This window comes from Hirundo rustica, chromosome 4 (assembly GCF_015227805.2).
Source record: "Hirundo rustica isolate bHirRus1 chromosome 4, bHirRus1.pri.v3, whole genome shotgun sequence".
In the NCBI taxonomy this organism is placed as follows: domain Eukaryota; kingdom Metazoa; phylum Chordata; class Aves; order Passeriformes; family Hirundinidae; genus Hirundo; species Hirundo rustica.
Genome location: NC_053453.1, coordinates 55428121 through 55456113, shown reverse-complemented (window position 1 = coordinate 55456113; position 27993 = coordinate 55428121). Strand labels below are relative to the sequence as shown.

Genomic DNA, 27993 nt, shown 5'->3' with positions numbered 1-27993 from the left:
TCATCCCAAGTCACAGATTTAAGAAGCAGGTAGCCCACGGCTCAAGTACCTGGATCCTTTAGAGTCTACATCACAGCCCCAGACTTTGGAAATGTAAATACCTAGGTTTTGCAGAAATGTGCTGTAAATCCCAGCCAGAAATTAAAGATGCTTGCCTTGAATTCAACTGAAGACTAGTTTTTGAATTCTTAATTAGCATTTGGGACTCACAAACCTCTATTTAACTGAAAAAAATCCAGCTAGGTCTACATGTTCCTTAATAAGTGATGGGATTGGCAACAACTGCTGCAGTGCTTCGGTCAGGAGGAGAGCACTACAGGGGTTGTGCCTTTGCCAAACAGTGAATTTCTTAGAACTGACAAATAAATGAACTCAGAGTCAGTTCTTCATTTAATACTTGACAAGCATTAAATGGAGTGTTCCCAACTCAAGAAGCACTCATTAAGGAGCTCAGTAAGGCCAGATGAAATTCTGGGGATGCAAAGTGTGACACCTTCCTACAGGACACAGATTTTGTTGTAACAACCCTACTGCAGAGCCCTGGGCGAGATACTCCTGTGTCATCTCCTCACCTGTGCATCCAGTTCCATGATGTGAGCTACTTTGTTCCAGCCAAATCCCACAAAGCGCCTGTCATACTCCGGGCAGTCCTTCCTCACGACGACGTACGGCTCAAAGTCTGCTTCCCACTCCACACGGTAGGGAGTGGTGGCTGTTCGCCACTTGGCAAAATTTGTTGGCGCGTGCCCTTTCGTCCAGACGTGGTACCTGGAACAGACATAAACAGCAGGGACGTGGGGAGGCAATTAGATAGAAAGCATCTTGGCGAGGCAACGAAGTATTACCTGTTAGATGAAATGCTCAAAAATAAGGACATTAGCTTACAGTTCACATCATCATTTTCAGGATGCGTCGGAGGCCATTTCTAGGACTATTTCCAGCATGCCTCCCAGAGCTCAATGCTTAAACACATCTAGTTGGCGAAGGATAGTGTGAAAACAGTACCTCATGCTAATGTGAGAAACAATTATACAGTACCCTGTCAGTTCATCTGCACTACAAGTGCTGTGTCTATTCCTAGCAACCAAGCAGCTGCATCGGTCGGTGCTCTAAAATCGGTGTGGAAATCTGCAGCTCAGACAAGATCCCTAAAATCAGCTATTTCCCCACCATGGTGACATTCACAATATGTTTTAAAGGCAATTTTATCATTTGCATAAGAGACACCTGCCGCTCTGGATAGATGTTTCATTTTATTAATTAGTTATTACTATAGCAGGACCCAAGTTGCATAATTACATTAATAAGTAAAATATTACATAAAGGCTTTCTACTCTAAGTTCTACATTGTGGGGAGTACTCCTGTGATCTTCAGTAAGGTAATCAATTTGATTTACAGGAAGAGATCCTTTTATATTTTGCTAGTCTTGTTTAGGTCACAGCAGGTCTCTTCCTTGCACAGCTTGACTGCACCGCATTAGTGCCAGGGTCAATGACTCTCTCGCCCACTTATCCTGTGGCGGTGCGAGAAGAGGCACAGCCACATTATCCTAACACTTTCCGAAAATCAATGAGACAAGCTCTTTCTACAGATTCATATATTAATTAATGAAACAAAGGCATAGCAGGTATCTGTATTACAGCACTGAGATAGATAGGCAACAGAAGGGACAAAACAAATATCCTGCCAATTTGTAAAGTAAGGTACAGAGATGAATTCACAGGGATGACTCACATGCTAAATGTGAAGGGATTTGAGCATTAAATATTGCAAAATTACAAGATGACGTAATGTTTCAATCCCAGAAATTCTCATAACTTTGTAAGCCATTGCTAATAAAACAGGAATATAAAATCACAGCCTACGAGTTTTCATTAGGACGTATTTGCATGGCTTGTAACAGGAGAATCAGAGGTGTTCAGCTTTGATGACTCTCTGTTTAGGGCAGTGCAGGAAGACTGAATTATTAGGATGGCATTGGGGTCACAAGTAATGTAGGGTCCTTCGTATGCTGCATTTCTAAACTGGAAACAGGTTTCACCACCTTCAGACAGCTCGCCTAGGGACCAGGAAAAACAAACTCCTTCTGTATTAAAAAAACTGACAGTGAAATAATTCTCCAGAGATTATTAGAAAGCAGTGCCCGATTCACAAAGATGTTTATAACCCTTAAATGACCACTGGAATCATTGCCAAAAAAACCTGTCCCTTCTTTTGGCCTCTTTTGGAGATGAGTGGCTAACCTAGCCAGTCACAAGTGTGCAGCTATCTATGCTGGAAAAAAACCCAAACTCAACTGTCACAATGTGGGGTTTAAATTGATATAAGATTGTGGAGGGTGCTGTATCTTCTAAAATCCTGCCACCGGCATTTTGAAATTAATTATGATAATAACAATAATAATGACTGCTAAACACTTATGAAATGATTTGTATCTTCAAAGCCCCATACAAACTTTGGTTAATTGAGAGATTCATCCAGAGAAGCAGCTAAATGCTGCTGTTATTCTAGTAACACTCTCCCACTGATTTAAATAAGGGGTAACAAGATATGAACCATAAAAAGAATTCAATATCTTCTTGGAAATATCAGTGTAAGCACCTACAGCAGCTCAAGTATAACCTCTGTGAGTCAAGAGAGCAAACTAGGAAGGAAAAATAAATAATTGGGAGGAGACAATTAAAGGAAAATATGGAACTGGGGTTGCAGAGACAAAACAAAACAGAAAGGAAGGAGTAGATTTGCTTGTACAAAACTAAATAACAACAGAGGTTATTTACTTGCCTCTTCAGAGTGACTGATGTGAGTGGAAGGAAAGAGAAAGGCAAAAGGACAGCTAAGGTCCTAAAAAAAAAGTAAAAGAGTATAGGATGCTCAAATGAGGTGTACACACAATAGTGATGAAGGAGTAATTAGAGACTGTTAGACTGAAAACAAGCATTGTGAGAGTATTATTGGATTACACACATATCTGTACATACAATATATATGGCTTCATACACAGATAATCTGCTGGAACTAGGTCTTGGTCAGTGGCTGATTACATGAACTGTACTGCAAAGAAAGATAAGCAGACATCATTCCATGGAGGTCCATAGAGAGGGAGCTCCCGATAAAGGATGAGTTGTTTCCAACAGACTTTACTATCTGTGATGCAGTTGTGAGAAGAGGTTCACTGTCTATTACTGGTATTCCATCTCTCAGGACAAATGAATAAATGTAATTTTCTGCTCAGGCCCTTCTCACTCAAGATTTAAATACACATTGAATTTTAAGATCCCACTCAATCTGACTGAATCCCCAGAGAACCTTGGGAAAATTGGTAACAACGTATTTTTCACTATGCTTGCAATTCCGACAAATCCAAACCAAGTAATTCGATCTCCCTAAAATCACGATGAGTTTCTTTCCACAGTTTATGGAAAACAACTGGAACACACCACAACCCCTCCTCCTCCAATCTGGATCCAATGTTTCATTTTACTCCTGTTACTAATTGCTTTTATTTAAAATAAAATGTCAAAACTATGGTAAACTTTGCTAAAGTTAGCAAAATTAAGTAGTTATTTTTCTCAGAGTGTTCTTCCTCCCTGCCTCCTCTAAGCTTCCTGTTTCAGTGAGAAAGATGATTTGGTGAAAGAAGAACTCTCCCACTTCTGTTCTCAGATCCTTAAACATTTTGCTGGACTGTGGATGCAATCAGTTAATTAGTTAATCAGTTATTGCTTTTTATATTTTCTCTATATGATGATGTGTCTCCTGCCAGCTGTGGTTTCTCCTGGCAGTGCAGTTGTGGCTCATCAGCTCTTACCCAGACCCTGAGCAGGCACATCCTCAGGAGCACCCTCCCAGCCACCAGCTGCCAAGGGAGCCAGTGAGCTGGCACAGAGCCCCCGCTGTGGCCGAGGTTTCGCACAGCGCACCTTGCCAGCCACAGATGCTGCTCACTTGTCTTCTCTTTTCTTCTGCAGGAGACTGAGGGATGTAATTGAGAGCCGTTGTGTACTTCTTAGCTGCCCGAGGTAGAAAAGGTCACCATTTCAAAAAGAGGTGACAAAAGCAATTTCAGTGAGGGAAGGATTGTAATCTACTGTGTGGTGTGAGGGACTGGGATGCTGCAGGCACTCTCAGCAATCACTGTCACAGCAGTCCTCCCCAGCTCACTCCCACCCGCTCAGCGTCAAATTGCAGCATTATTAAAGCACCTTGAAGGTGGAGGGGGAAATTCTCAGCCGAGAGCACACCTAGAGATGCTTTGTGGCTGTCGATAGATTTGAGTAATGAAATGAGCCAAAACAAACTGGGGAAGCATTTGTTAAATGTATCCTACATTAATATGTACACCAGCTATAAACTGCACGTCCTTCAAGTCTTATTTAACCTTGCTTTGGAAAAATTCCCACTGATGTTAAAGACATTCTTGCCTGAGTGAAACTTGAGAAAGGATTTGCAAATCTGGCTGTGTACGTAACGCACCAATATGCTGTATAGCTTGAAGATGAAATCTGCAGTGGAAGGCCACCACTGTGCAGTTGTCTGCTGGTGGAATGCAACATCTGAAAATCCTGAGTGTATTTTCCACAAGAAAGACTTTTTCTCTCAACTACAAGAGAGACAACTATTTTTTATCAGATCTCTTGTTAATTTTTATGTCTTTTGTACATTAAAGAATGATGGGAGAGGGAAAAGGACTTGCTCTATCAGTATCCTTAAGAAATTTTCCAGAGGCATGCCTCTCTCAGTCACCTCAAGTTTCTGTTTCAAGGCAGCCACTGGTAGAATTCTGACACTGATCAGAATTATGTTTTCCAGACTCACACAGGCTGTCTGCTATGGCATGTGCATGCAACTGTATGAGGGAAGAGTGGCTGCTGCAATGAGACAGGTGTGCAATATAGGAAATAGGAAAAGCGTGAGGAAAGCTCTAAAGTAAGAGAATGATGGGAGAGATATGATAGTAAGCTCCTCCAGCCATGGATAATGCCTAGCTTTTTCATAGCTTTTATCTCTAGGTCTCAAAATACTGCAAAAAGGAGAGGTGAACACTGTTACCTGTATTTCAGAGATGGGGAACAGAGATGTAAGAAAGCAAAGTGATTCTTGTAGCACCTCTCAGCAGGGCAGTAGTGGAGCTGAGAAGAGAATGCAAGCCTCCTAAGCCCCCTCTCTGTGCAACATCATAAGGCCATATTGTACTCTTCCCATAGCTAGGATGCTTTACAAATGTCTGCTAATCAGACCTTACCACACACACCCAAGAGATGGTTAACCCCTGGTAGCTGCATTTTAAAACTGAGAAGTCTGGCAGATAATAGAAGTGACTTGTTCACAGCCACAAAAGAAGTCTGCTTCAGAGAAGAGCTCCAAATTTAGGTGTTCTCTGCTTCTTAGCCTCTAGTCAGAGTACTCTCTTACCTCTGCATGGAGGAACTCCAGGTATTTAAGCAGCTGTTTCAAACTTAAAAAGAGCATAAGACAAGCCTGACTTTGTTTTTCCAGTAAGGAGGAGAACCAATAGACAGAGATACATTACTTTTGGTCACATGAGAAGATGCAGCTACCCAGACAGTGTTTGGCAGCCAAAAAGTAAATTACATGCACTTGAGTGTAATGGTCACGCTTGATTTTGTAGCACAATAAAAAATGATGAAAATAAACAAATTCAGTTTAGCAACTGAAGTCCTTCAGTAGAGGTCTGTAATACAAGATAAAATGCTGAGCTTACAGACAGAATATATCCACATGATTCTGTTCACTGCCTCTCTATGAGAAGGGAAAAAAATTCAAATAATTTTTTAATGCAGCTGACAGTGAGAGAGAAGAACCATATATTCAAAAGAACATAAAAACCAGAGATAACGACCACAGGTTCAAGAGTACTTTCCATTACCTGAATGTAAAGAGGGTTCCCATGTCTAACATAGATAACAGCTCTGCTTTTGACTTGGGGAAGGAGAGGCGGTAGCGTAGGGTCTCAAAGGCGGGTACAATCAGAGCTTTCTTGGTGTTAGCTAGGTCCAGCTGGATGACAGACTTCCTGGCAAAGAGAAACAACAAATTTTCAACTGAGCAAATCACTGAGCTTTTCAAAAGAAAGTACAGAAAATGGGAAGTTAAGATATTATAAATGAAACTATGGCCCATGTATTTTCCTGTGGGTGCTTCAGATTTTCTTCTGCTTTTGGTCTGCTGCTCTAAGAGCAGAGTGAGCAACAGAATTCCAAATGGGCTTGTGAGTTTGACTGGTCAATGCTGCCCTGAGAGACTGCTGGTAGCAGAGAAGTGCTCTACACTGGATGGACTGCAATGCCTCTCTTTTTCCTTCTTTCTGCTGCAAGTTGCTCAGCGCAGAGATTGTTTTGGTGTGTGAGTGTGTGTGCATATACTCATTTCACACAGCACAGCTCTCTCCAGGCAGGGGCCTTGGGACGACTGTCACAGCAGAGGAGCAGCTTAGCAATCTCTCATCCTGCCTGCCAGAGGCATTCAGCCTATTCTTTCCTAACAAACTAAAACTCAAAGAAAAAAGAAGTTACTTTTCCATCCCCTAACTGAATCTTACTATGCCTGTCATTAGAAATAACTCTGTCTCAATTTTCCTTTCATTAACTCCATATTTCATACCAGAAATATGCCTCTCTCTTCCTGTCAAAGTCAGTTCCCCTTAACAGGATTCACTGTCCTGACTTTTATGTTATTGCAACATGCAATCAAGGACAATACTGATAAGCAGCAAACTCTCTACAGCCTTTTAAGTTGAAGGAATTGGGATCACTGTCCTAATAACAGAAGGACCAAACAAACCATTTTTCTGGGCCCAGAATACCTAGAATTCATTTACACTGCTGTCAGAGAAAAAGAAGATGAGCACAACTACTTAATAAAATCTGAATTTTAGGGAATTCATACCATCCTATAGGCCTGTTCTATAAAAAAGCAATCTGTTCTCAGCTCCTTACTGCAAAGTTTGCATTGTTTAAAGACCCCCTAACACACTCCAGTTAACTTTTCACATCTGAAGGATTTTAACAGCATCTTATCATAATTGGTTTCGTACTTTCTTCACTAGCTTCTCCCTCACCATCACTAGAGGCTAAAATATCCACATGTCAATAGGTGACTCCTTCACAATCAGCGATTGCGACCTTCCAAAGTTGTTGAGCAGTGCCAGTATACAGTCCTTATGATGCTTTTAAATATTTCTTCCCTTTCACACTTTTGAGAGCAGGGGAAACTAATACAGATTATTTTCCAAAATCGAAGTCTTTCTGGTCTCTATGCAATCTATCAGCCTTGAGAAGTACAGCTTCGGGGATTCAGTTCCAGGAGGGAGTAGGTAACATTTGTAGCAATACTCATCCTTTGGGCTCTGCAAGGAAAGAGCAGCTTCCATTTATGGCTCTCACTATAACTTTGGTTTTATGGAGAGCTTAAAAGACCTAGGTAAAATTCAAAGGCCTTGCTGTGCTTGGCACTGTCCAAGAGCAGGAAACAATCCTGCCCACCAAAGTTTACAGTGTGAAGCTGACCAAAGCAGCAGCAGGCACAGGTATCAAGCACAAATAACAGCAGAAACTGTCAGAACAACCTGTGTTGAATCTAGTGTTGAATGTGACTTATTCTCGAAGATATGGGATATAACCACAAAAATGCTGTTGATATCAGCAATCCTTTCTGCACACTCCCAGCTGCTCTTGTCACCTGCATATTTCATAAAGTTGTCAATGCTGAACTGTTGGAAGGAATAAATGATAATACCCTTCAGGAAGAAATCAAAAAGCACAGAAGATAGAAGAACCTGAAATCACTTGCACTGTCAAAGGTCAATATGAAAGCAAAGAGAAAAAGATGTCTGGAAACAAGATGCTTGAAGTGCATACAGGGAAACACAGAGATGTGGAGATACTTCCAGAGTGAAATAAAATAGCAGGATATTCAGAAATATTTTCAAGAGATACGTGAGCATCTGAGGCACAAGTTGGTATGGAGGGCTGACCTTGGCTGGACATCAAGTACCCACTAAGTTGCTCTTAGCCCTCCTTTGCTGGGTAGGGGAAAGAAAATAAGATGGAAAATAACTTGTATGTTGAGAATACACGGTTTACTAAAGCAAAACCAAGAAGTTGAATGTGCACCAACAAAGAGAAAAATATGACTTTATTTTCTCCTTCCTGTCAAGTGATGTCTAGTCACTTCCAGGGAAGCAGGGCTTCAGCACATATAGTGGTTCCTCCAGAAGGCAAACATTCTAAACAACAAATGCCCTGCCTTCCTCCTCCTTTTCTTAGCTTTTATATCTATCTGAGCTGACATCATTTGGCACAGATTCTCCCTGTTCAGTTTGGCTCAGCTGCATTAGTCGTGTCCCTCCCAAGATCTTGCCCTCTCCCAGATGGGGAGCAGAATGATGGAGAGACAGCACCGATGCTTGCCAGTGCTGCTCAGCAGTAGCCAAAACTCTGGAGAGTTATCAACACCTTTCCAGCTACCAATGCAAAGCACAGCACTGTGAGGGATGCTATGGGGAAAGACCTCCAGCTCAGCCATAACCAGTACAGGTGGTAAGGTCAAAGTGGAGGGGCTCTCCAAAACTGAACTGGGAGTTGAGACACGCTCAGACAAGAAGCCCAGCAGCACTGATCTCTGAGTAGAATCACCTGCCCTTGAGGTGGACTTGGCAACATAAAAGACTGATGCAAAAGGAAGAAGAAATCACTGCTAACATCCAGATGTTGAACTTGAGTGACAAAGGACAACAGAGGCCATTAAAACTGTGATAATGGCTGGGAGGACTTGTTAGAGGAAAAAAAGCCTTCCATTTTCTTCTCATAACTTGGCTGGTGGTCTTCTCCTTGGATAACCAGCTGAAAATCTAACTTCTTCCCACTGGAAGCAAATCTACTTTTTCATTTTCTGTGGGTTGACTTTTTCTCCTGTTTTGAGTTGAGGTGCTTTTTGCTGGTTGACTGGTTCTGTTACACTTTAGCAATAGAAAAATTTAGGAACAGAAAAATTTTCTGGTGCTGCCAGATATGTGGGATATAATGTAGGGAATACATTTGCTTATTTTGCAAGCTAGCACAGGGTAAACGAGGTAATTCTTGCACTATCCTGATGAGGGCTTTTTTTTGGATTTAGTAGTATTGATTAAATATCTACCTTCCTTTCTTGTCCTTTTCCTGCAAACCCCAAAATAAGGATTTATGACTATGTAGAGCTAGCTCTCTTTGTGCTAGTGTTGTCCAGGAAACCATTTCCCAGGTATCTTTGTGTTCAGACCTGATGTGTGTCATTCTGACACAGTGAAGGCTGGTTAAATTTAAAATCTAATCAACCATATTTTTCACAAAGCAGTGAAGAAATGAACCCTAAATCACAAGAGTCTCCTCATGGGTTGAATGAACTCCAGCATATTGATATTAATCTTCTAATCTGCATAGTTCTATTCAAAAATTAACACAGAATTCTCATCTTCATGTAAGTAGATAATAAGATCATTCCCATTTTTGGAAGGCAGAGAAGCTCAGACACAGAAAATTTAGCAACCTAATCTTAAAGCACTGCTCTCAGGGAAAAAAAAAAGAAAAAAAAAAATGGAGTCCATTAACTAAAATGTGCTTCTACCATCAGGATTTGGTGAGTGGTTGGTTGCAAGTAACATAAAGGGCAGCGACTTAGCTTGTGGTCAGAACTGGAGATTTGTCAACCCACTGGTAAATTCATTAGAATGCTCTTCCCCTCTGCAAAAGCAATGAATCAATAAACTAGAAAGGCAACCAACACAAAAACCCCAACAGGCACTATCTGAACTGTCTCCCTAGCTGAGATGCTGAAAAATAAGCATAACTTACTTCACAATTCATGTTGCAGGGGACAGGTATAAAACCCATGGACGGAGTTGGGATGCCGGGTCCAAATTCGTGCTAAATATGTCACTGGAAGCCAAGGGCACATTTTACACAAATATGTCAGGAAAGAACTTTAATGCTAGCTGTGATACCTGTAGATAAGCAGCCTGTCTCACTGTTTTATGTCAGAAGTCACTGTGGGATGACCCAAACACCTTACTTGCAGCAACTAGAAGAAGCCTTTACCTCCGGGGCAATGACAAGATGACCTCAGTAACCACGGTAAACAAGAAATCTTTAAAAGATACATTTCCTTTTGTACTTCACAGAAGACTAAGGCAGGACTAAAAGGGTGTTTGATGGAGATAAAAACACTGAAATGGTTTCACTTAGCAGCTGTGAAAAAGCTCAATTAGCACAAATCTAAGTGCAGAGCAAAAGATAAATACAGGGATAGGTAACCACCCGCTCTATCCTCTTCTCCTTCAAAACTGGGTGTAACCTTTCTTGTACGGCACCTTCAAAATACATTGAAAATATTTTTCAAATTTCCTTTCTTTCTGAGAATATACTATATGCAGAAACACAATATGCAATATATGTAAATCAGCAAACTTTCAGTGAGAAGGACTTGCCTGGCTTATCCTGTACAAAGCAATGCCTGAAATACCACTCTATTTCCATTTGTTTATGGTTGTTCTATCTGAGGAAATGAGGATAAAAATGTTTTATGTCTCTCTCTAACAAACAATTGCTGCCATTCAGACAGATAGCACTAATCAGCTACTTGCAGAGGCAATGGGAACAGCCAATGCAGAAAGACAGAGGGTATCTATATTTAAAATAATCTTAATTCACCTTCCTGCTACTTTGCTCAGGAAAATCATTACCGAAAAAGCAACAAAAGCCTCTAGTCCACATTAAAAAAAAAAAAAAAAAAAAAAAAAATCCAATCACTTTTTAAAGAGCTGGTAGTAGCAGATTAGCAACTTCAATATTCCCTGGCAATAGAGACTCTCAGTCAGAATTAAGGCAGTACAGGCCTTAAAAAATTCCGGCAGGGTAACACAAAGTCTCAGAGGCAGCAGCCCTCAGACAGCATATCTGTTTTTTTCTGAAACATCACAAATGCACCATCATGGTGCATTTAGTTCTGTAATACAAGATCACCCTATGAGAATTTTTTCTGTGGTTGTAATACCCCATGGAAATGGTGGTACTCCATTCTGCCTTCTCTCCTCTCTTCTTCCTTTCATTGCTGGCTCCATCTGTCTACTGTGAAGTGGCATGAGAGAACAAGATCCTTTTCTAGCAATAATTTCAGTATCAACAGCTGCCATCCTTACTGTGTCCAGCACTGATCTGAAGAAATGTACCAGTATGCAACACTAACATAGAAGAACAGAGAAATGCAGAACAACTCTTCATCCATGTATCTGGAGAAAGCTAATGTGTGCAAGGGACAGAGTAATTTTGGAGTGCTCACAGCACAACTTGAAAAGACTTCAACAAAATAAGAAGGAAACAAGCTGACACAGTGTGCTAATAATCCAGTGATAAAATTGAAATTCAGCATCTTGAAAGCCATATAATGGTTTGGGCTGGAAGGCATCTCTAAAGTTCATCTAGCCCAACCTCTTCAGCTAGATCAGGCTGCTCAGAGCCCCAACCAGCCTCACCTTGAATATTTGCAGGGATGGGGTACCCACCACCTGTCTGGGCAACCTGTACCACTGTTTTGCCATCCTCATTGTAAAAAACTTACTCCTTTCATCTCATCTAAATCTCCCCTCTTTTAGTTTTAAACCACTCCTCCTTGTCCTGTCTCAACAGGTTCTGCTAAAAAAGTTTGTCCTCATCTTTTTTATTAAGCCCCCTTTATGTACCTGAAGGCCATAGTAAGGTCTCCCTGGAACCTTCACTTCTCCAGGCTGAACAACCTTAACTCTCTGATCCTTTCCTCACAGAAGAGGTACTCCACCCCTCTGAACAGTGAATTTGGCCCTGTACATGTCTGACAGAGTTAAGCCTGAAACAAAGAAACTCCTCTATAAGTTCATGATACCAGAGGACGTATTTTCCTTTACACTCCAAAGCCCTGGGCTTATGAACTGAGAGAGAACACCTACAGGCAGGCCCTCAATGGGACACTTTGATCAACTTTTACCAAATTAGAACAGATGAAAGCAAAACTGGTCAGGATAAAGGAACGGACATCCTCCTGTCTGGCCACAGGGCGTCCTCCTTGCTCTATGCTTTGGCCTCAGATGACCAGCCTCTACAGGGGAAAAAGGTCTTTATTAAAAAAAAGCTCAGTTAATGGATCAGAAGTCTGCAGTTTGATAAACCCAACCTGCTCACATGCAGTATGATACAATATACACTGATGTTACTCCTCCCAATTTCCTTATAACAAATATTTTGCTTTGACAGGCACTAGCATTGCAGTCATATTTTTGAGCTGGTTAGACTCATCACCCTCTTTTTAAGATAAGGAACTGAATTAAGAGTGTGTCACATGGACAACAAGTTCAGTAATGCTCTGCGTGTTTTTTCTGTCACTGACATTATGAACCAGATACGTTTAGAGAAACTGCCTGGTTCACATCTATGCTAATAAATGATGTTCTTGGACATTTAATAATACTTAACCCAGTTCAATTTTCAAGTTAGCTCTTCTGCAGCTCTGGGGAGATTATTCTAATGGCTAACGAGGCTCATAGTCAGACCTGGCTTTTTTCTTTCATAAGCATTTTGCTTTACTTTGCCATTACAGTCCCTTCTTCTACTCTAAAAATTCTTGTGCCTTGCTGGGCATTGTCACACCGCCAATATTTATAAGCTACCTTTTCCAGATCTGCTCAAGCTCTTTTGGGAGTATGTGAGAAGGGTGGGGTGTGGAGAGGCTGAAGTAATGGGTGACAGTGGGAATTCCCTCACTGTCCACTACCTGAGGTACTCGTAGAGTCCATACATGGGCAGGAAGTCGATGTCGGACAGAAACATGTATGGCGTGCTGATGTGCTTCATGGCCACATTCCTGAGCAGGTTCACAGGGTAGAACTGCCCCTCCTTGTACACAATGTGGTAACCAACGTTGTGGCGGCTCATCAGGACTTCTGAGCCCTGAGCGTAGCGCAGAAATTGCTGGGCTTCTGCATCAGAAAGGTAGAGTGCCAGGCTGATGGGACCTTCCCAGTGCTTGCAGATGGCTTCAAGCATCTGGAGCCTGGAAGAGGAAGAATGAGAGTAAGAAAAAGCTATTTCCCTGTCTGGGATTCTGCTCCTGCATTCACCTGATCAAATGCAGATGTCTTTCTCTGAGACAGACTGGGGACACTTTATCTGCTGTGGAAAGCAATAAATATTACTATAGCATAATTCATTATTTAAGATGATAAGTCGAGGCCTCCTCTGTCTCCTCCTCATCTGTCCTCTGGACAGATGGACTGCACCCTGGACACACCTCTCTCACTAAATCCAGTGTAGCCTAAGATGGCCCTAGAGCAGATACACCTATCCACAACTCAGCTTCCTAAAGCACCATCATTTTCTGTCTAAAGCTTTGATGCTGCAGGAAAACCCACGTCGTGGATAACACGACTTACCTAGTGGGAGCTTTGAGCAGTTGCAAGGATCTGTTCATGTGGATCTACTTACAGGACAGGGGGCTCATAAACTTCAACACTGTCTGGTGCTCAGTTCACATTTCAGGTCAAGCTATTCCCACACAGAAACACACTACAGTGCTCTTCAACGAGCTTGTGGAGGAGAGAGGTGTACAGACCCACAGACCATTTTACCTCCTGTTTAGGAAAACCTTCCCCAAATTTTTGCAAGGCAGTTAGTCAGATCTTAAAGGCTGTTAAAAAGAGACAGGTCAAGGGGATACTGACGCAGGTGAACACGTGCATTAACTAGAAGACGGTTCGCTGTCAGGGAAAAGGAAGAAAGGATGACACATCAATAGAAATGGGATTTACTGCTAGTAGGGAGTAAGGAAGGGAGAAAGGACAGATGTGGCATTGCTGTGGAGTATCAAAAGAACATTTCAGACAAAAGCATCATTAAAAGCACTAATTTGTATACATTTAGCACCATCTCAAATTTCATGAAACCATTTTTTAAACAGGTTGTATTGATGTGCATTTTTTAAAAATTCCAGCAGTTACAATACTATTGATGAAAATGACAAGGAAAGATTTCATACACTAATGTAAATAAAACTCAACTTGGTAAAAATCATTTAAGCACTTTAGGTAATTTATTGCCTACAGATTGAGATGTGTCACCCAAAAATACAGCAAGGACTGATTATAAAGCCTCTTGATTTAATATGAAGAGAAATGATCTATGCAGCCTAGCCAGATATTCTAATAAAAACTAGGAACAGTAGATGATGCAAAATTATTTTCTTCACCCTGTTCCATATCCAAATTACTAATTTTTTCCTATTAATATTTATACAAAATGCAGGAAAAGTTTTCTGCACTATCATAATCTGATAAAACAATTTCGCCCTCCTACTATCTCCCTAAAACTTGCAAAATAAAGGAATGACATACTCATACCAGTAAACACAAACTCTGACTTAACATTAATAGCTTTTTCCCACATTTGTGAATGATTTTGATGATAGCAAGATGATACAATCCTTTTTTCTTAGATATGAGAAATTACCTTACTAGTCTACAATTGGTACCCAATTTTCTTTTTATCTGTTATTGAAACAAAGACTATTATCAGCCTGAAACATACAGCTGAATTTGAAACACAAATCAATACAAAAATATCTAAAAGGTATGTAAAGGGTCTAGAATTTTGATTACACAAATAATAAATAGGGAAAAATACAGTTTTTTTTGCCTTTTTCCAACACAGTACAAATCTGTTAATTGTAAGACTCCAATCTGTCAGCACTCAAATTTAGGGCATCATTTTAAAAATGGAAAACTTGCCTAGTAAAAAATGCAGCAAAATGCCTTTTAAGGACTCCATGCAGTGGACTAATGGCATATATAACTTATTTAAACACCACACCTGATAACACAAAGCTTTTCATGATACTGAAGTGGAAACTGGGTTTTGGTAGTACAAGTTCCCATCTGGACATCTTAGTACCCTTCAGAGTACTCAATTTTACTGTGTTCTCATTGACAGGCTCTACTTCTGCTATCTGTAAGTTGTTAAATCTTCTTTGATCACAAAACTTAGAATTCTGAGTTTCTAAGCACAACATGACCAACTTATTTTGGGGTTTTTGAGCGGTCTTGAGGAATGCATTCTCTTAAGAACTCTAAAGAAAACAAATGTACTCCTGTACTGCATAATAATGAGACCATAATTTAGTTGGTAAATTTTTTAAAGGTCTGTTCAGCTAAGTGAATTTTGCCGGAATTCAATTGCTCTGTAAGATTCTTTATTTTTAGTTTTCTTCTTAAGAATACTCAAGTGATTTCCAGCTCATTCTTGCTCAGATTTCAAGCAGTATGTTCCTCATCATGTCTTTCCTTTTCCCCATTCTGACTCACAGTTTTTAACTCCTACTCTGATTTCTGAACCCCAGGTACATACCGAGCCTTTGAAAAACCTGCCTAGCCAAAACACATGCATAAAAATCCCAGTGAAGACACCAAGCCGTTATTCAAGGAAATGTCACATCACTGCAAAAGATGACAATTACCCAATAATGAACAACCCTGAATGAAGTCTGTCTCAAAGATTTCATCTAAAGACAATAATGTTAGCTTGCAAAATGCATCCCTCTCTTCCATTCCTGAAGCCTACAGGACAGGCAAACCTAAGTCTGTCATGACAGTCATGTCAATCTCACCTCCAACAGGACTAGGAGAGGTGATGGGAGGTTTTTTTTGTTTTCCTCATCTCTGATAATCATTTCAACGAATATTTCGGGGATGTAGTGTACAACACATTGTTTATGTCCATGGCATCCTACATCTGAGACACTATTTTTAAATGCCTACAGTTGTGCCGGTGGAGTTTAATGTAAGTCGTTTAAAGAAGATGGGAAAAGATAAAGCAGTAACTGAAAGACGTGAAAGAAAACAAAGCAGTTAAGCAGTTCTTTGGTAGGATATTATTTATTGATTTTAGCTGAAAGAAAATATTTCCAACTCAAATCAATAATTTATAGCAACACACCAGTGAAGTAGGGAAGATCTTTCCTGCATAGTACCAGGATGGCTGTTCTTCCTGAAAAAAAAAAAGTGTGGTTCTGTCTATCAACAAAAACATGTGCCCCAGTGAGGATCCAGAAAGGGAAAACAGATGCTGAGACTTTGCATCAGTGCCAGTGAATCAGCACTGAGCCCCAGCTCATTCTTTTTAATTAAATTCAGGGGGGGGGAAATATACCATGTGCACACACCAGCTTTACTAATTTACTGCGGCACCCACTCAGGGTCTGGCCTAATTTATTTATTTATTTATTTATTTTTTTAACTCAAAGGTTTGTGAACACTTAAGAAATGTTTCCTCAATTAAAAATCAATAGAACAGACACTGATGTGCACAGCAAATCATAACACAATGCACAGTGCTGAGGCACCAGTGGAACAGAATACCTCATATTCATTTCTATTTATTTTAAAAACAGGCTGTAAATGTTTTATTGATTTCAATTCCTGTAACCCTCCTGGAAAACGGCTGACCTTCTACTAGTGTAGCAGTGGTATCATTCACGTGCCATGTCATATACTGTATGTGCTATGCTGAAGGAAATGATCAGTTTCTAGATAATACTCAAGGAGTTCTGACTTGTTTTGTAACCCACTCTGATAGCACTAACTACAAAGTTTGGACTAGATTTGAACAGAGAAGCTAGAGGAAAAAAAGAGAACTGACAATTACAAAATTTCACAAAGCCAGCTGATCCAGACTGCACTTTCAAGCTTCTGAAAAGTGACAACTAATTGCAATGGAGAGAATCAGAAAGGTACGGGTGGAACTTGACACAAAATGAATTTTTTTCCCCCAAATGAAATACCAGTTAAATTCCACTTCATGTCAGAACTAAAAGCTCAAATGTTCTTTTGAGAATCAACATTTGGATAAAGATGCAATGACTCTTCTCAAATGGAGATTTTTTATTTCACACTAGCACAGTAAAAAAAAGTATAATTTTCAACTTCCTAATTTGAAACTAGAATATTTAGTTCTGATTCTTACTGTAAGAAAAATCATTAATTGAAATTTTCTGCAAGGAAAATGCCAGTGAAAGCGAAACTAACCTCTTCTAGTGCAGAAAAACACATGCAAAAACTTGGGTCAGCTACAAATGCTTGCCTAATTCTATCACAAATATCTGGTTTTTTTAAGTTGCTGCAGAACTCCATGAACTATTAACACCTGACAATCTCAACAAGCAACAACTCCTATGACTCCAGGAGTCACTCTCCCATGAACTCTACTCATGTAGAGTGTAGTATAGTGTGTGCACAGCACATACAACATCTAGGTTTCCATGGACGTTCATTTTTTCTCTCTCCAAAGCATTCCATAGTCAGACTTCTCTGTAATAAAACACTGTCTCACACTCTTGGATGAACAAGAGGTGTTCCCTACCTGTCCATTGACAGTTGTGCCACCAGGGTCACATCGGTGTTGTCTGAAGCAGGCTCGTACTCGTAATGAAGAAAATACAGATGAGTGCGATGGACGGTGAAGCGCTCCCGACGGAATTCATAGCACAAGTCATCCTCATCCAGCTCTGACAGTTGCTTCTGGAGCTGCAAGGAGAGAGTGGATGTAAACATAATTTCCTTGTAATTATTTTAGCAAATCGGAGAGAACCAGAAGGCTGGGAACGTCCAGAATGATGCAACAAGGAATGGAAGTGGAACATAGAGTAGCAGGGTTTTCCTGAGCCTCTTGTTACTGCACAAGAGATTAGAAGGAAGGGCTTGCAAGTAAATTCATAACACAGAGAGGACACTGTATTATGGTCTATATATTCTATATATTATCTGTATTACATACTTTCAAGATCCAGACTAGCAATGAAACAGTGACCAATCACAGGTTGAATAATCATCACGTTTCAGAGTTAATGTTCTAATGTGACGCATAATTTCATCCTTACTAGAAGCAGTGTTTTATACTAGTCACAGACATTCTCCACTAGACAACACTCAGCAGCGGATTCAGCACAGAGAGATTCCCAGTCTGCTGCCTCTGCTGGAGAACAGCACCTGCTGCTACCAGCACGGACAGGCAGCTGGAAAAGTAACGTCTTTAACTGATCATTACTCCTTCTCTTGAGATTTATGTCCTTTCCACTGTGGAAGTGCCAGAAGTAAGTCTACACTTTAAATGGGATTTACGCTTCTGGATATCTAGTTGGAGAAATCTGGAGGATGGTAGATAACTTCCTGGCTCCCATGAAAACCAAGCTTCTTCAAAGTCAAAATGGGCATCTCAAAGCAATCTAATCCCTAGCTTCTTAGAAATGTAGCATTAAGAGAATAAAGTTTTGCCCTGGGAAAAGTATAAGTGAAAGATTGACCAAATGTCTATGCAGATGACCAATTCTATTCCTAAACTAATTATCTTTGGGGTTGAACTAGATAATCAATGAAAGGCCCCTTCCAAATCAAACTATTCTATGATTATATGATTCTGTGATTTTAAAGCCAAACATCTAGCTAGGATATTGAGATTGCATTAATTTCAAAGGAAAAAAAAAACAGTAAATAAATTATACCTGAAGTAAAATGTTATGAAGATGAGAATTTTTTATGGTTTTTACATGTGAAATTGAATTCAGTATCTATTGCTCTACAGTGTACTAATGTACTAATAAAGGTATCACTTTTGTATCTGATTTCTTAAAAACATCTTGTAAGAACAATAGTCAATTAGTAAAATATTTATCAGCAAATGAGAAAAATACCCTTTATATAGGAAGTTAAAGAATTTTGATGATAGTCTGCCTCAAAACTATTTAATTTAAAAAATTATTGAATTATAGACATCTTTTTGTCCTGTAATAGTTTCACTATCATCAAGGAAAAAAAAAAAAAAAAGAAAATGCAGGTATTTTTCATTCTGTGTTCAGAAGAGCTGTTGTTCTTGGAACTATAAGCATAATGGCTGCCATCCACAGTGATGCTTACAACTGAATGTTTTCCTGTGAAGGCTGATGGAATAATTCCTGATATTTTCTTGTACAGCACTCTATAATCTTCTTCGGAATAATGGAAATACCTACTTTGATTTCAATGAGTTTTGTATCAGGCTGTCATTCTTCTCTGCTATTGTTCTGCACAGATCTTAAAACACCCCTCAAGAGGGACTGCTTTTAGAAAGATGAGAGTCTGAATCTTGACAAAACTTTACTCAGGGAAAACTTATATTGATACCAAGATATCTTTTAGCTGGAATAGAAACCAAGAGTTCTTTTACATATCCTCAGAGTTTCATTCTTTCTGCTTTACAAATCATCATTCAGCTGAACCTGCACTCTATTTTCGAAATCACATTCAAATAATATTTGAATTAAACTCAGTATTTACAATGATGACTAGAAAGTGTCTCATATCTTTCTGTTTCTTTCTTGAAAAGGGACATTAGTGTGCCTGTCTTGGTTTTGAAAGACAGTTGTCTGTCAGGGAAAGCTAGAGCCTCCCTTGGAATGGAGAATGTAAACCCCCTTCCCTCCAAATTATTATAATTTTTTTATTATAATTTTCAGGCAAGGATATAGGAATAGGAGTAACAGTTCTTTACCAGGAATATTAAAAAAGGAAAATACAAATGTAGTAGTACAAAAAACCAAGCAAGCAAATAAAAAAATCCTGGAAAAAGCCCTGACAGAGTCAGGGATATGACCTGTTGGTCAGGGTGTTGGAAGCAGTCCAAGTAAGTCCTCCTGGAGTAACAGATGTGGTTCTGTGGATAGAGATTGTCCTGTAGAAAGTACAGTGGTGGCAAGATGGGTCCGGTCTTCCTCCAGGAATCCAGTGGAAAAACCAGATCCCTTGTGTCCTTTGGTCCCCATTTTAATCTAGCTAGGAAAAGTTGGCTCCTCCCCCACTGTGTGGAGCATCTCACAATGGGATGATGGAATGTGTCATGTCATTGGTGGGCCCTAATGGCCCGTTATCAGAAGATGTCCCCCTGGAGGATGGAGGGGTGGTGAAAGGGATAAGAAACACTGCCCCACCTGGTTTTAATGGCTGGGCCATTATCAGAAGGCATCCGCCCCTTCCCCCCTGGAGTTACAAGAGATAAGGAAAAAACATCTCCCAAAACCAGCTTTCAACAGATGAAATAGAATATACATTTTTTGGTTACATAATCCAAGGCAGTGCCCTTAAAAGAATTATTAAGCAGATGGTTGAAATTTAAATGGTTAAAACAACAGCAATCCATATTTTAGGGGTACCTTACTATCCTTCTGAATGTACAAATGACCAGACCAGAAGATTTTAATTGCACAGCAGTTTTTCATCAGGCAGTTACTGAATAATTATCAGATTGCATTTGGGTTGAAAGCTAAGAGGCTATAAATACTTAATTATGAGTTCAAGAATAACATTTGGAGCTAAATAATGGCTTTGTGCACTACTGAACCCTGGGTGGGAGGAGGAGACATAGCTTCTTAGGAGTCCCCCTTTTTTAATGGTGAAACTCACCAAATCACGAAGTTGGTGATGCAGAGAACATAAAACTTCTCTAATATAAAATCTTTTCTACAGCATACACATTATGTGGATCCATAATTTAAAGACAAAGAACTGTTAACTTGGTTTAAAGTTTGCTCCTACACTATGTCTTCTTTAAAAGATGTGTTTATAATGGGAATGCAAACAGATGCTTAAATACAGTGCACAATCAAAATAAGAACCTTAATATCAGCTGGATTTGGTAAAATCCATTATGGATTTTTCTTTTCTCCATTATGGATGCCTCCATTATATTGATAATGATATGCCTAACCCAGCAAAGATTTCTCAGCTGTAGAGACAGCATGTATTCTCATGAGCAAGTACCTACTAAGCAAAGATTCAGTGTTTCTAGAAGAGTTTCAATGCTAAGGCTACTTGCCACTTAGCTTGTGGGAAATGTCACCCCTAGGAAACACTCACAGTTGAAAAATACATATTTTCTGACTGTGTGGGGTAGATATTGTCTTAAGAAATAGTGGATTGGAAAATGACACGTACCTTCATTTAGCATCATGGTGCTTCTTGGTTCAGAAATAAAAATGTCACCCATGATATGCATAATGCCCAAACAAAGAGACAAATACATAAAGAAATATGAGCTAAATTATTTTCCTAGGATACCAGCTGCGGCTGGGGATCAGGCTCCTTCTCAGGAAAAGTAGTTTTTGAAGCTAGGCTGGTCAGAGAAATAATTTAGCCTTAAACTTCCAGGTCTACTTGTCTACCACATTTCTATGAGATGAGGTGTTTTGTATCCCCACGCCAGATGGCAGACCCATACGATACATGGCAATACAACAAGTATTCTGCTCTTACTCTGCTCATGAATCTTCCTTCTTAAGGCTGTTCCTGACGTAAGCAAATCTGTGATTGGCTTAGGTTTTTGTTTTTTTTTTTTTCCTAAACTGCTGTGTCACAGAAACAATTCCCTTCTCACCAAAACCCAGGACTTCAACACCAGATGAGATCAATTAAAAATCCAAGATCAGAAGTATTTTCCGAGGGATCAGATATCAAAAAAAGGTCAAAGCCCACCAACAAGCAATGTCATGTGTTTAGAAGCCGGTTAGATCTCAGGGAAGGGGGTAAGACCCCTAATGTAGGCTCTCTCAGCAAGTGTTTAAGTTGAGGTGAGGTGTCTCTAGGCTTAAGTCACTTGCTCAATATCACACCAATACAACAAGAACTGAGCAGCTTAGATGAAAACTTAGAACTTTCAGACCATCTTTCCTTTTCCCAGGTCTGCGTGGTTAGGTTTCATAGCACAAAATCAACTCAGCTTAGCCACTGAAATGAAAACTGACACCAGCCCAGGATGTAACTAAAATCTGGTTATAAACTGCAGCAGTTTCATTTTCTCCTGCATAGATGTCCCAGTTCCCATCAGCAAGCAATTCGGATCGCAACATTTAGCACTTTAAAGGTGTGTGAATTAACAGTTGCCTTCAGCCTGGCATAAACAAAGCAGATGATGATGTAGAGAGGAAAAAGCGTTCAGTGAGTCTTGTTTTGGATGACCTACATAAAGTCCTTCTGGCCACTCCAATGATCAGCAATAAAAGCCAGTCTAATCCCATGTCAATTAAATTTTTATTCCCCCCACACCATCAAGTTTTGTACATTTGCTATGGGTCAAATTGAGCCTTCTATGAAACAAAGCTGTGCTAAGGACAAAGATGATAGTGCCTGAGCAAACCTACCTGGCAAGAGGAATTTTGCTGCAGCATGTGAAAACCATTTATACTTCTGCTAAATGAAAGGGATGGGTTATCCTGACTGCAAATATTCAACACAAATGAGAATGCAATTTTTAGGCATGTGGCGCATCTCAGGCAGTTCTGTATATAAGAAGTACAACTTGCCTTGATCTTAGCTGCAGATGTCAGATTTGGTAGTCTTCTGCACCTCCTTTCCCCTGGACCTTTGACAAACCTTTTTGGCTGAGCTGTTCCCAGACCCCCTTGCAGCACAGTGTCTTGACAGGTAGGCCACCGTGATTTTGTTGCTTCAGATTAGTCTTTGACCCATTCCTTCTTGTGTGGGAAGTTCTATGGGTCTAAGTCAGTCCTAGTCTTGTAAGATGTCTTGTCCCATGGTCCCTATTCAAGCAGTCTACCAGCTCCTTATACCTACAGGCATTCAGCTGTCCTTTCCTCTTCCTGGTACAAACACTCTCTCTTTCCTTTCTGCTTTTGGCCTGGATTTCATCTCTTTTTTATGTGAAACTGGATTTTTTCTCCTCCCTACTGTCTAGACATCACTGAAGGCAATGGGTGTCCCTCAGAACAGAGACCAAATAGAGGTTCTTGCTCTCAGCTCTACTGTCCAATTAGAACCTGGCATAGAGGATTCAGAGGAAACAGTCACAGAAAACATCCATCTTTGTCCATATCCCCTGCCCACAGCATGCCCAACCCTGCTCTGTCACTGGGATATATATAATCTGGTCAGATGTATCCACGCATAATCCAGAGACATGAGCCTCCTTAAAGTCAAAGCAAACACTAATGGCAATGTGTAAGCTATTATTTTTATGCACTATAATTTGCCTAATTTGTCACCAAATTCACAAAAAGACATGCTCCTGGCCCAAAAGTCAGCTCCTTCTGTGAGGAATGGAGTATTTTCATGAAGAAGTAATCAGAACTTTTGGTGTGGGCAAACCCCCAAGCTTTCCCCCATGTTTCACTTAAAAAAACCCCAAAAGGTGAAAAAAGGAAAAACGGGCATAACAGCGTGACAAAAAATAAAAAATAAAAAAATAAAGAAAGAAAAATCCCAGTCCATGTGCTCCTCCACTTAATAATATTATAAACAGTTGAATGCAGTATAATGGCAACTGTCAGGCAAGTAACAGGATGGTCTGCCAGCTCAGCATTTAATAACAATAACAGTTACAGTAATAGAAACAAAACAGCTGGGGGAGTCAGGATTTCACCTCAAAACTGCCATATACCATCTGTTATTACTAGAGAAAGACAACGACATCACAAAATAGTAACTTTAATTGCAGTTCTACAAATGAGGCTGTACTCTTGAAATTCAGCAGGAGCAAAGGGTACTCAAAGCATCAGTCTGACTGCAAGTTCAGGGCTGTGATACTGACTTGGAAGCTTCATTTGCATGCTATTTTTAGTCATTTAGAAATTGCTAAATTTGTTAGTAGTGTTTAGTAGTTCCAGTACCTTGCTGGAATCTCCCTCTTTTCTGGTGGATACTGTAAGTTGGCATGCATAGCCTCTTGCTCCTATTAAGAGTCTTTGGTTTTGCACAAAAGAAGTAACTAAGTAAAAACATAATTAGTATATAAGTACACATCTAAGCAAGTGTGTTAAGGGATGGCTGGAGTTTTTTTACACTGTTTCTTTGTAATGCTGATTGGAAAATTTGAGAAGAAAAAGCTGCAGACATTTTTTCCTCCTGTCTTTCCTGCAAGTCTTCTCTAATGGGAATGTACTGTCCTTTCCTTAAACTGAGGGGAATCAGTGATGCACTTCCCACTGATCTTGCTCCGGGGCTTTGGATCAAGACACAGGCTTCACTAACAGGGGAAACTCCATTCAACCTTCAGATTTAATGCCCTGGCAGAAGTACCTGGTGAGAAGCTGTCTGCAGGAAAGAAGTTTTTAAGCATGCTGGCTTCCAATAACTGGCTTTCAGGCTTCCAATAACTATCTCATAGAGTGACTACAGAGATTGGCTGAAGATCCTGCTGACATATTTTAGGCTTTAGAATAGGTCCTTTAGAATAAAATGCTGGATATAAGCATTAAAAGCCAACAGAAAATGTTCAGACTTGAGACTATTATAAGCTTTGCCTTTTTGGATTTCCCAAAAATCTTCCGCATTGCATTAAAATAAGAAACAAGATGTGGGAAAGGGGAAATAGCATGGAATAAGTAGGATGGAGTGACTAAGGACATGGTCTAAGGCCCACTCAAGTCAATAACTGTGTTCATAGGAGGATTTGGTTCATACTCTGAATTTTCCACCCAGAATCTGCACAGAAGGGTTGATTGTAATACCAACTTGCAGAGAAGAGCCTGCTTTGCATGACCTCACTCCAGCACATATTGAACAAGGGGGACTTAGGGTACTCTTAGTTCATGGCAGGCTCCTGCTCCCAGCCTGTTCCTGCCACACAGAGGGTCTTGAATATTTTTAGGAAGGGATGAAGCATTCACATTCACGTAGATATACATATATTCATTTTTACATAAACAGAAAAATTATCTCAGTCTGTGGGTTTTTTTGCCTCCAATATTTCAGTTTCTGAGCCCTACCTGTTCTATACATTCCTATTTGCAGTGCTTTGGAACACAGCCCTGTTTGTTGAAACTGAAGATCAGCATCTGATTAGATCAGGACTATCCAGTCTATTATCTGAAGACGGCCTTCAGACCTCTTAAAATTCACTCTGTGGTGTTATACTTTTATAGCAAACATTAGAAAAAGAAAAGTACTGGTACTTCCACATGCACATAGACATAGTATATATTTAAGCATACATGCATTTACACACCTACACAGAGGAAGGGTGAGAGCGATAAAAGTGAGGTCCAATTACCTTTTAAACTAATGCCCCTTTACATCTCTCTGGCACTGTTAAGAGTCCTTAAAAAGGGAAGATACATAATTTACATTCATTTTAAGGCCATCTCTGTACTGATGAGAAGTGTAAAGGGACCTTAGAGAAACAGAATCAGCCCAACAGTACCCACTGCTACCCTTCCTTTTCCAGATATTTGCATTACAAATGGAATGCCTTAATTACAGGTTGAGTTGTAAATAAAACATCTCTACAAATATTAACCTGTAGAGAAGCAGCGGCTGGTATACTGGAACACGACCTTAAGGGTATCTTTTGATACAGCCACACTGTGAGTGAGACTCACACTAAGACACTGATTCTTCCACAGTGCATTTAGTGGAAGTGCATGTAGTGCTCAAGTAATTCTCTCCAATTATAAACAGCAGAGCTGTTCTGGTATTTTTTTCCACTGCTCCACAGTGCAGATAAGCACAGGCAGCTGAAGGAGCACCTTTTACCCACATACACTGCCTGACATAAGAAAGCTTTGTTGTGTTCTGGGGAGTCTCAATTCAGGAAAAAAAGGAAAAATAATAAGAAAAGAAAAGATAATTCAAACAGCAATTCCTACCTCATACATAACTGACTTAATAGATTTTATAGCCTTTTATATAACATACATGCTTATGAATCCTAATGGAAGCCTATGAATCTTGTCAGACCGAAGGTTCACCTGGGCCAGCATCCCCTCCTCAGTTGTGAGCTCGCTGCCTAGGGGAGTGTACAAGCAGAGTGAACATACAGTCAGGATTTCTCAAAATTCTAACCTAGACCTCAACTTGTGGTTCAAGGACTTGCAGCACCAAAGCCTAAAAGCTCCTGATTGATTTGCTTTCCAAGAAGAGTAATTTTTGAGGATATGTATACTTTTGGAAACATTACCTTCTGCTCAAAGCTTCATCACATTGTGAGTGAAATGTCTTTGTTTTTGAACCTACTTGCTATTTTCACTTCATGCCCCCTAATTCTTGAATGGGGAGGAATGACAGTGGTTTCCTCTTCACCTAACAAGACGTTCTGCTTCTGAAGATAATCCTGCAACAGATCACGGGAGTGTGCTGTATTTAAAAGGATACCTGTGACACCGTATATGCTACAGCAGATAGAGCAAGAGTGGTTTTCAAGATAATCCTGTTCTTAGGGTCTCATAACTTCAAAGCTGAAACTTGCTTGCTATATTGTACAATAAAAGGACATAGTCAAGTTTAGAGGGGAATTTATATCAAGGGCAACTAATACAAATGAATTCTCCTAAGTGACTACTCTGAAGTTCTCTGAAGTTGGATTTTTTCCTATGTCTGATTGTTTTGATAGAAGGCTGTTAACCTTTTGGTATCTCTTGGAAAATTAGGAATCGTGTATTTTTTGTATGTCTAGCTCATTCTTTTCCATTCTCTATTTTTTTTTTTTTTAATATATATGTAATTTAGAAATGGAGGAATGAGTTACATTTCCTGTTCAGACACAAGCCAAACCATATACCATATTGCATTCTACTTGTCTTGAATACGAAACAGGCTTGAACACTTAGTCATTTCCAGCGTCTGTCAACTAGATACAAGTTCAGTAAAATGTGTTGTTTAAAACTTTAGGGACTGCCATTTACAGCAAGGACTTGCATTTGCTCTGCAGCATTCCCAAGGAACTTGTTGTCTGAATAAATCTGTTTATTATGGATTTATAGAGCTCTGGAAAATACAGCAAGAAATCTGTGACTGCGTTCATGCTCTTTGAACCCATACAACATATTCTGAATTCAGTATAATTTTAACCTGCATGCTCAAAGTGTGATAAAGGTGTGTATTGTTGTCTTAATGTCTCAGTCACCTTTTCTCTTCCTATTCTATCCTCTGCTCTGTCTCTTGTATCTTGTCGTCTCCAAGGGTGATGCCCTTAGTGGTCTTTTATCACACTGAGTTCACCTGATTGTCTAAAAGCCTCTTGCAGAGAATTCTTTTTCTCCATGTGCTTTTGCTCCGGTGGTGAACTTGCCTTCACTCTCTCTCATTCTCTCTCTTACTTTCCCCCACCTCCTTGTCTCTCCCAGTTAAGCCCCACTCCTTTCAGAAAACAATGCGATGATAAAGTGTCTGGGAAATTGTGCCTTGGGTTAAAATGTATCTATGCAATCTCTCAGTGCTGTATCTAAAAATATAGGAATGGCATCTCCTGTGGTCATTTTATTCACAGGCTAAATGGAAACACTACCAGCCTCAATGATGATATTGATTGTCAATTACCTTTTAATTGCTAATGTGTACACAATAGTGGCCTTGCTTAATTGATTTTTATACAGACAACGTTACATATTTTAGAAATATTTTTTTCCTGAAAAAAGAGCTACAGATTCCTTTTTATTCCCTTTCAGACTATGTAGGCAAAATTGGCACTCGGTCTACAAATCTCCAAGAGACCACATCATACAAAAGGAGTTCATATACATCTGGGTGTAAACATTTCAGTTAACCAGTTTTTTTCTTTGGAATTATATGTACTAATGCACAAGCATACACATACACATACATCTGCGGGTAAACATGCTTGAGTTCAATAATTTTCGAAAGATTTGCTTAGTCTGAAAATGGTTCTGATTGCGAATTTTATGCAGACACACATAAACACTGCTTTGATTGGTTAAGGGATATACGGAAAAAAACCTGCAGTCTCACAGCCTATGTATACCTTGAAGCATTTGCTCATTCTGTAGTCCTCAGCATAGCAAAAATTCACAGACCTAAATCCAGCAGTCTGGGCATTTTCCTTTGTTCTTCATTATTTGTGCATTAATATCTACTACACAAAACTGACATCACTGTATATTGAACAAATACACAGCAAGAAACAAGACCTTCCGGAAAGTTATAG

General features: G+C 39.8%; 1 protein-coding gene across 5 annotated transcripts in view; it reads right to left on the bottom strand.

Moving 5' to 3' along the window:
• The window catches only part of LARGE1 (LARGE xylosyl- and glucuronyltransferase 1), a 285588-nt gene that overhangs the window by 13451 nt on the left and 244144 nt on the right, over positions 1 to 27993 (bottom strand). For all 5 annotated transcript variants that reach the window (XM_040061698.1, XM_040061697.1, XM_040061699.1 and 2 more), the window contains 4 exons: positions 17434 to 17597; positions 12800 to 13078; positions 5892 to 6038; positions 573 to 768 (listed from right to left, as the gene is read on the bottom strand). In XM_040061698.1, coding sequence (XP_039917632.1) covers positions 573 to 768; positions 5892 to 6038; positions 12800 to 13078; positions 17434 to 17597 — 786 coding nt within the window. The remainder of the gene's footprint in view (positions 1 to 572; positions 769 to 5891; positions 6039 to 12799; positions 13079 to 17433; positions 17598 to 27993) is intronic.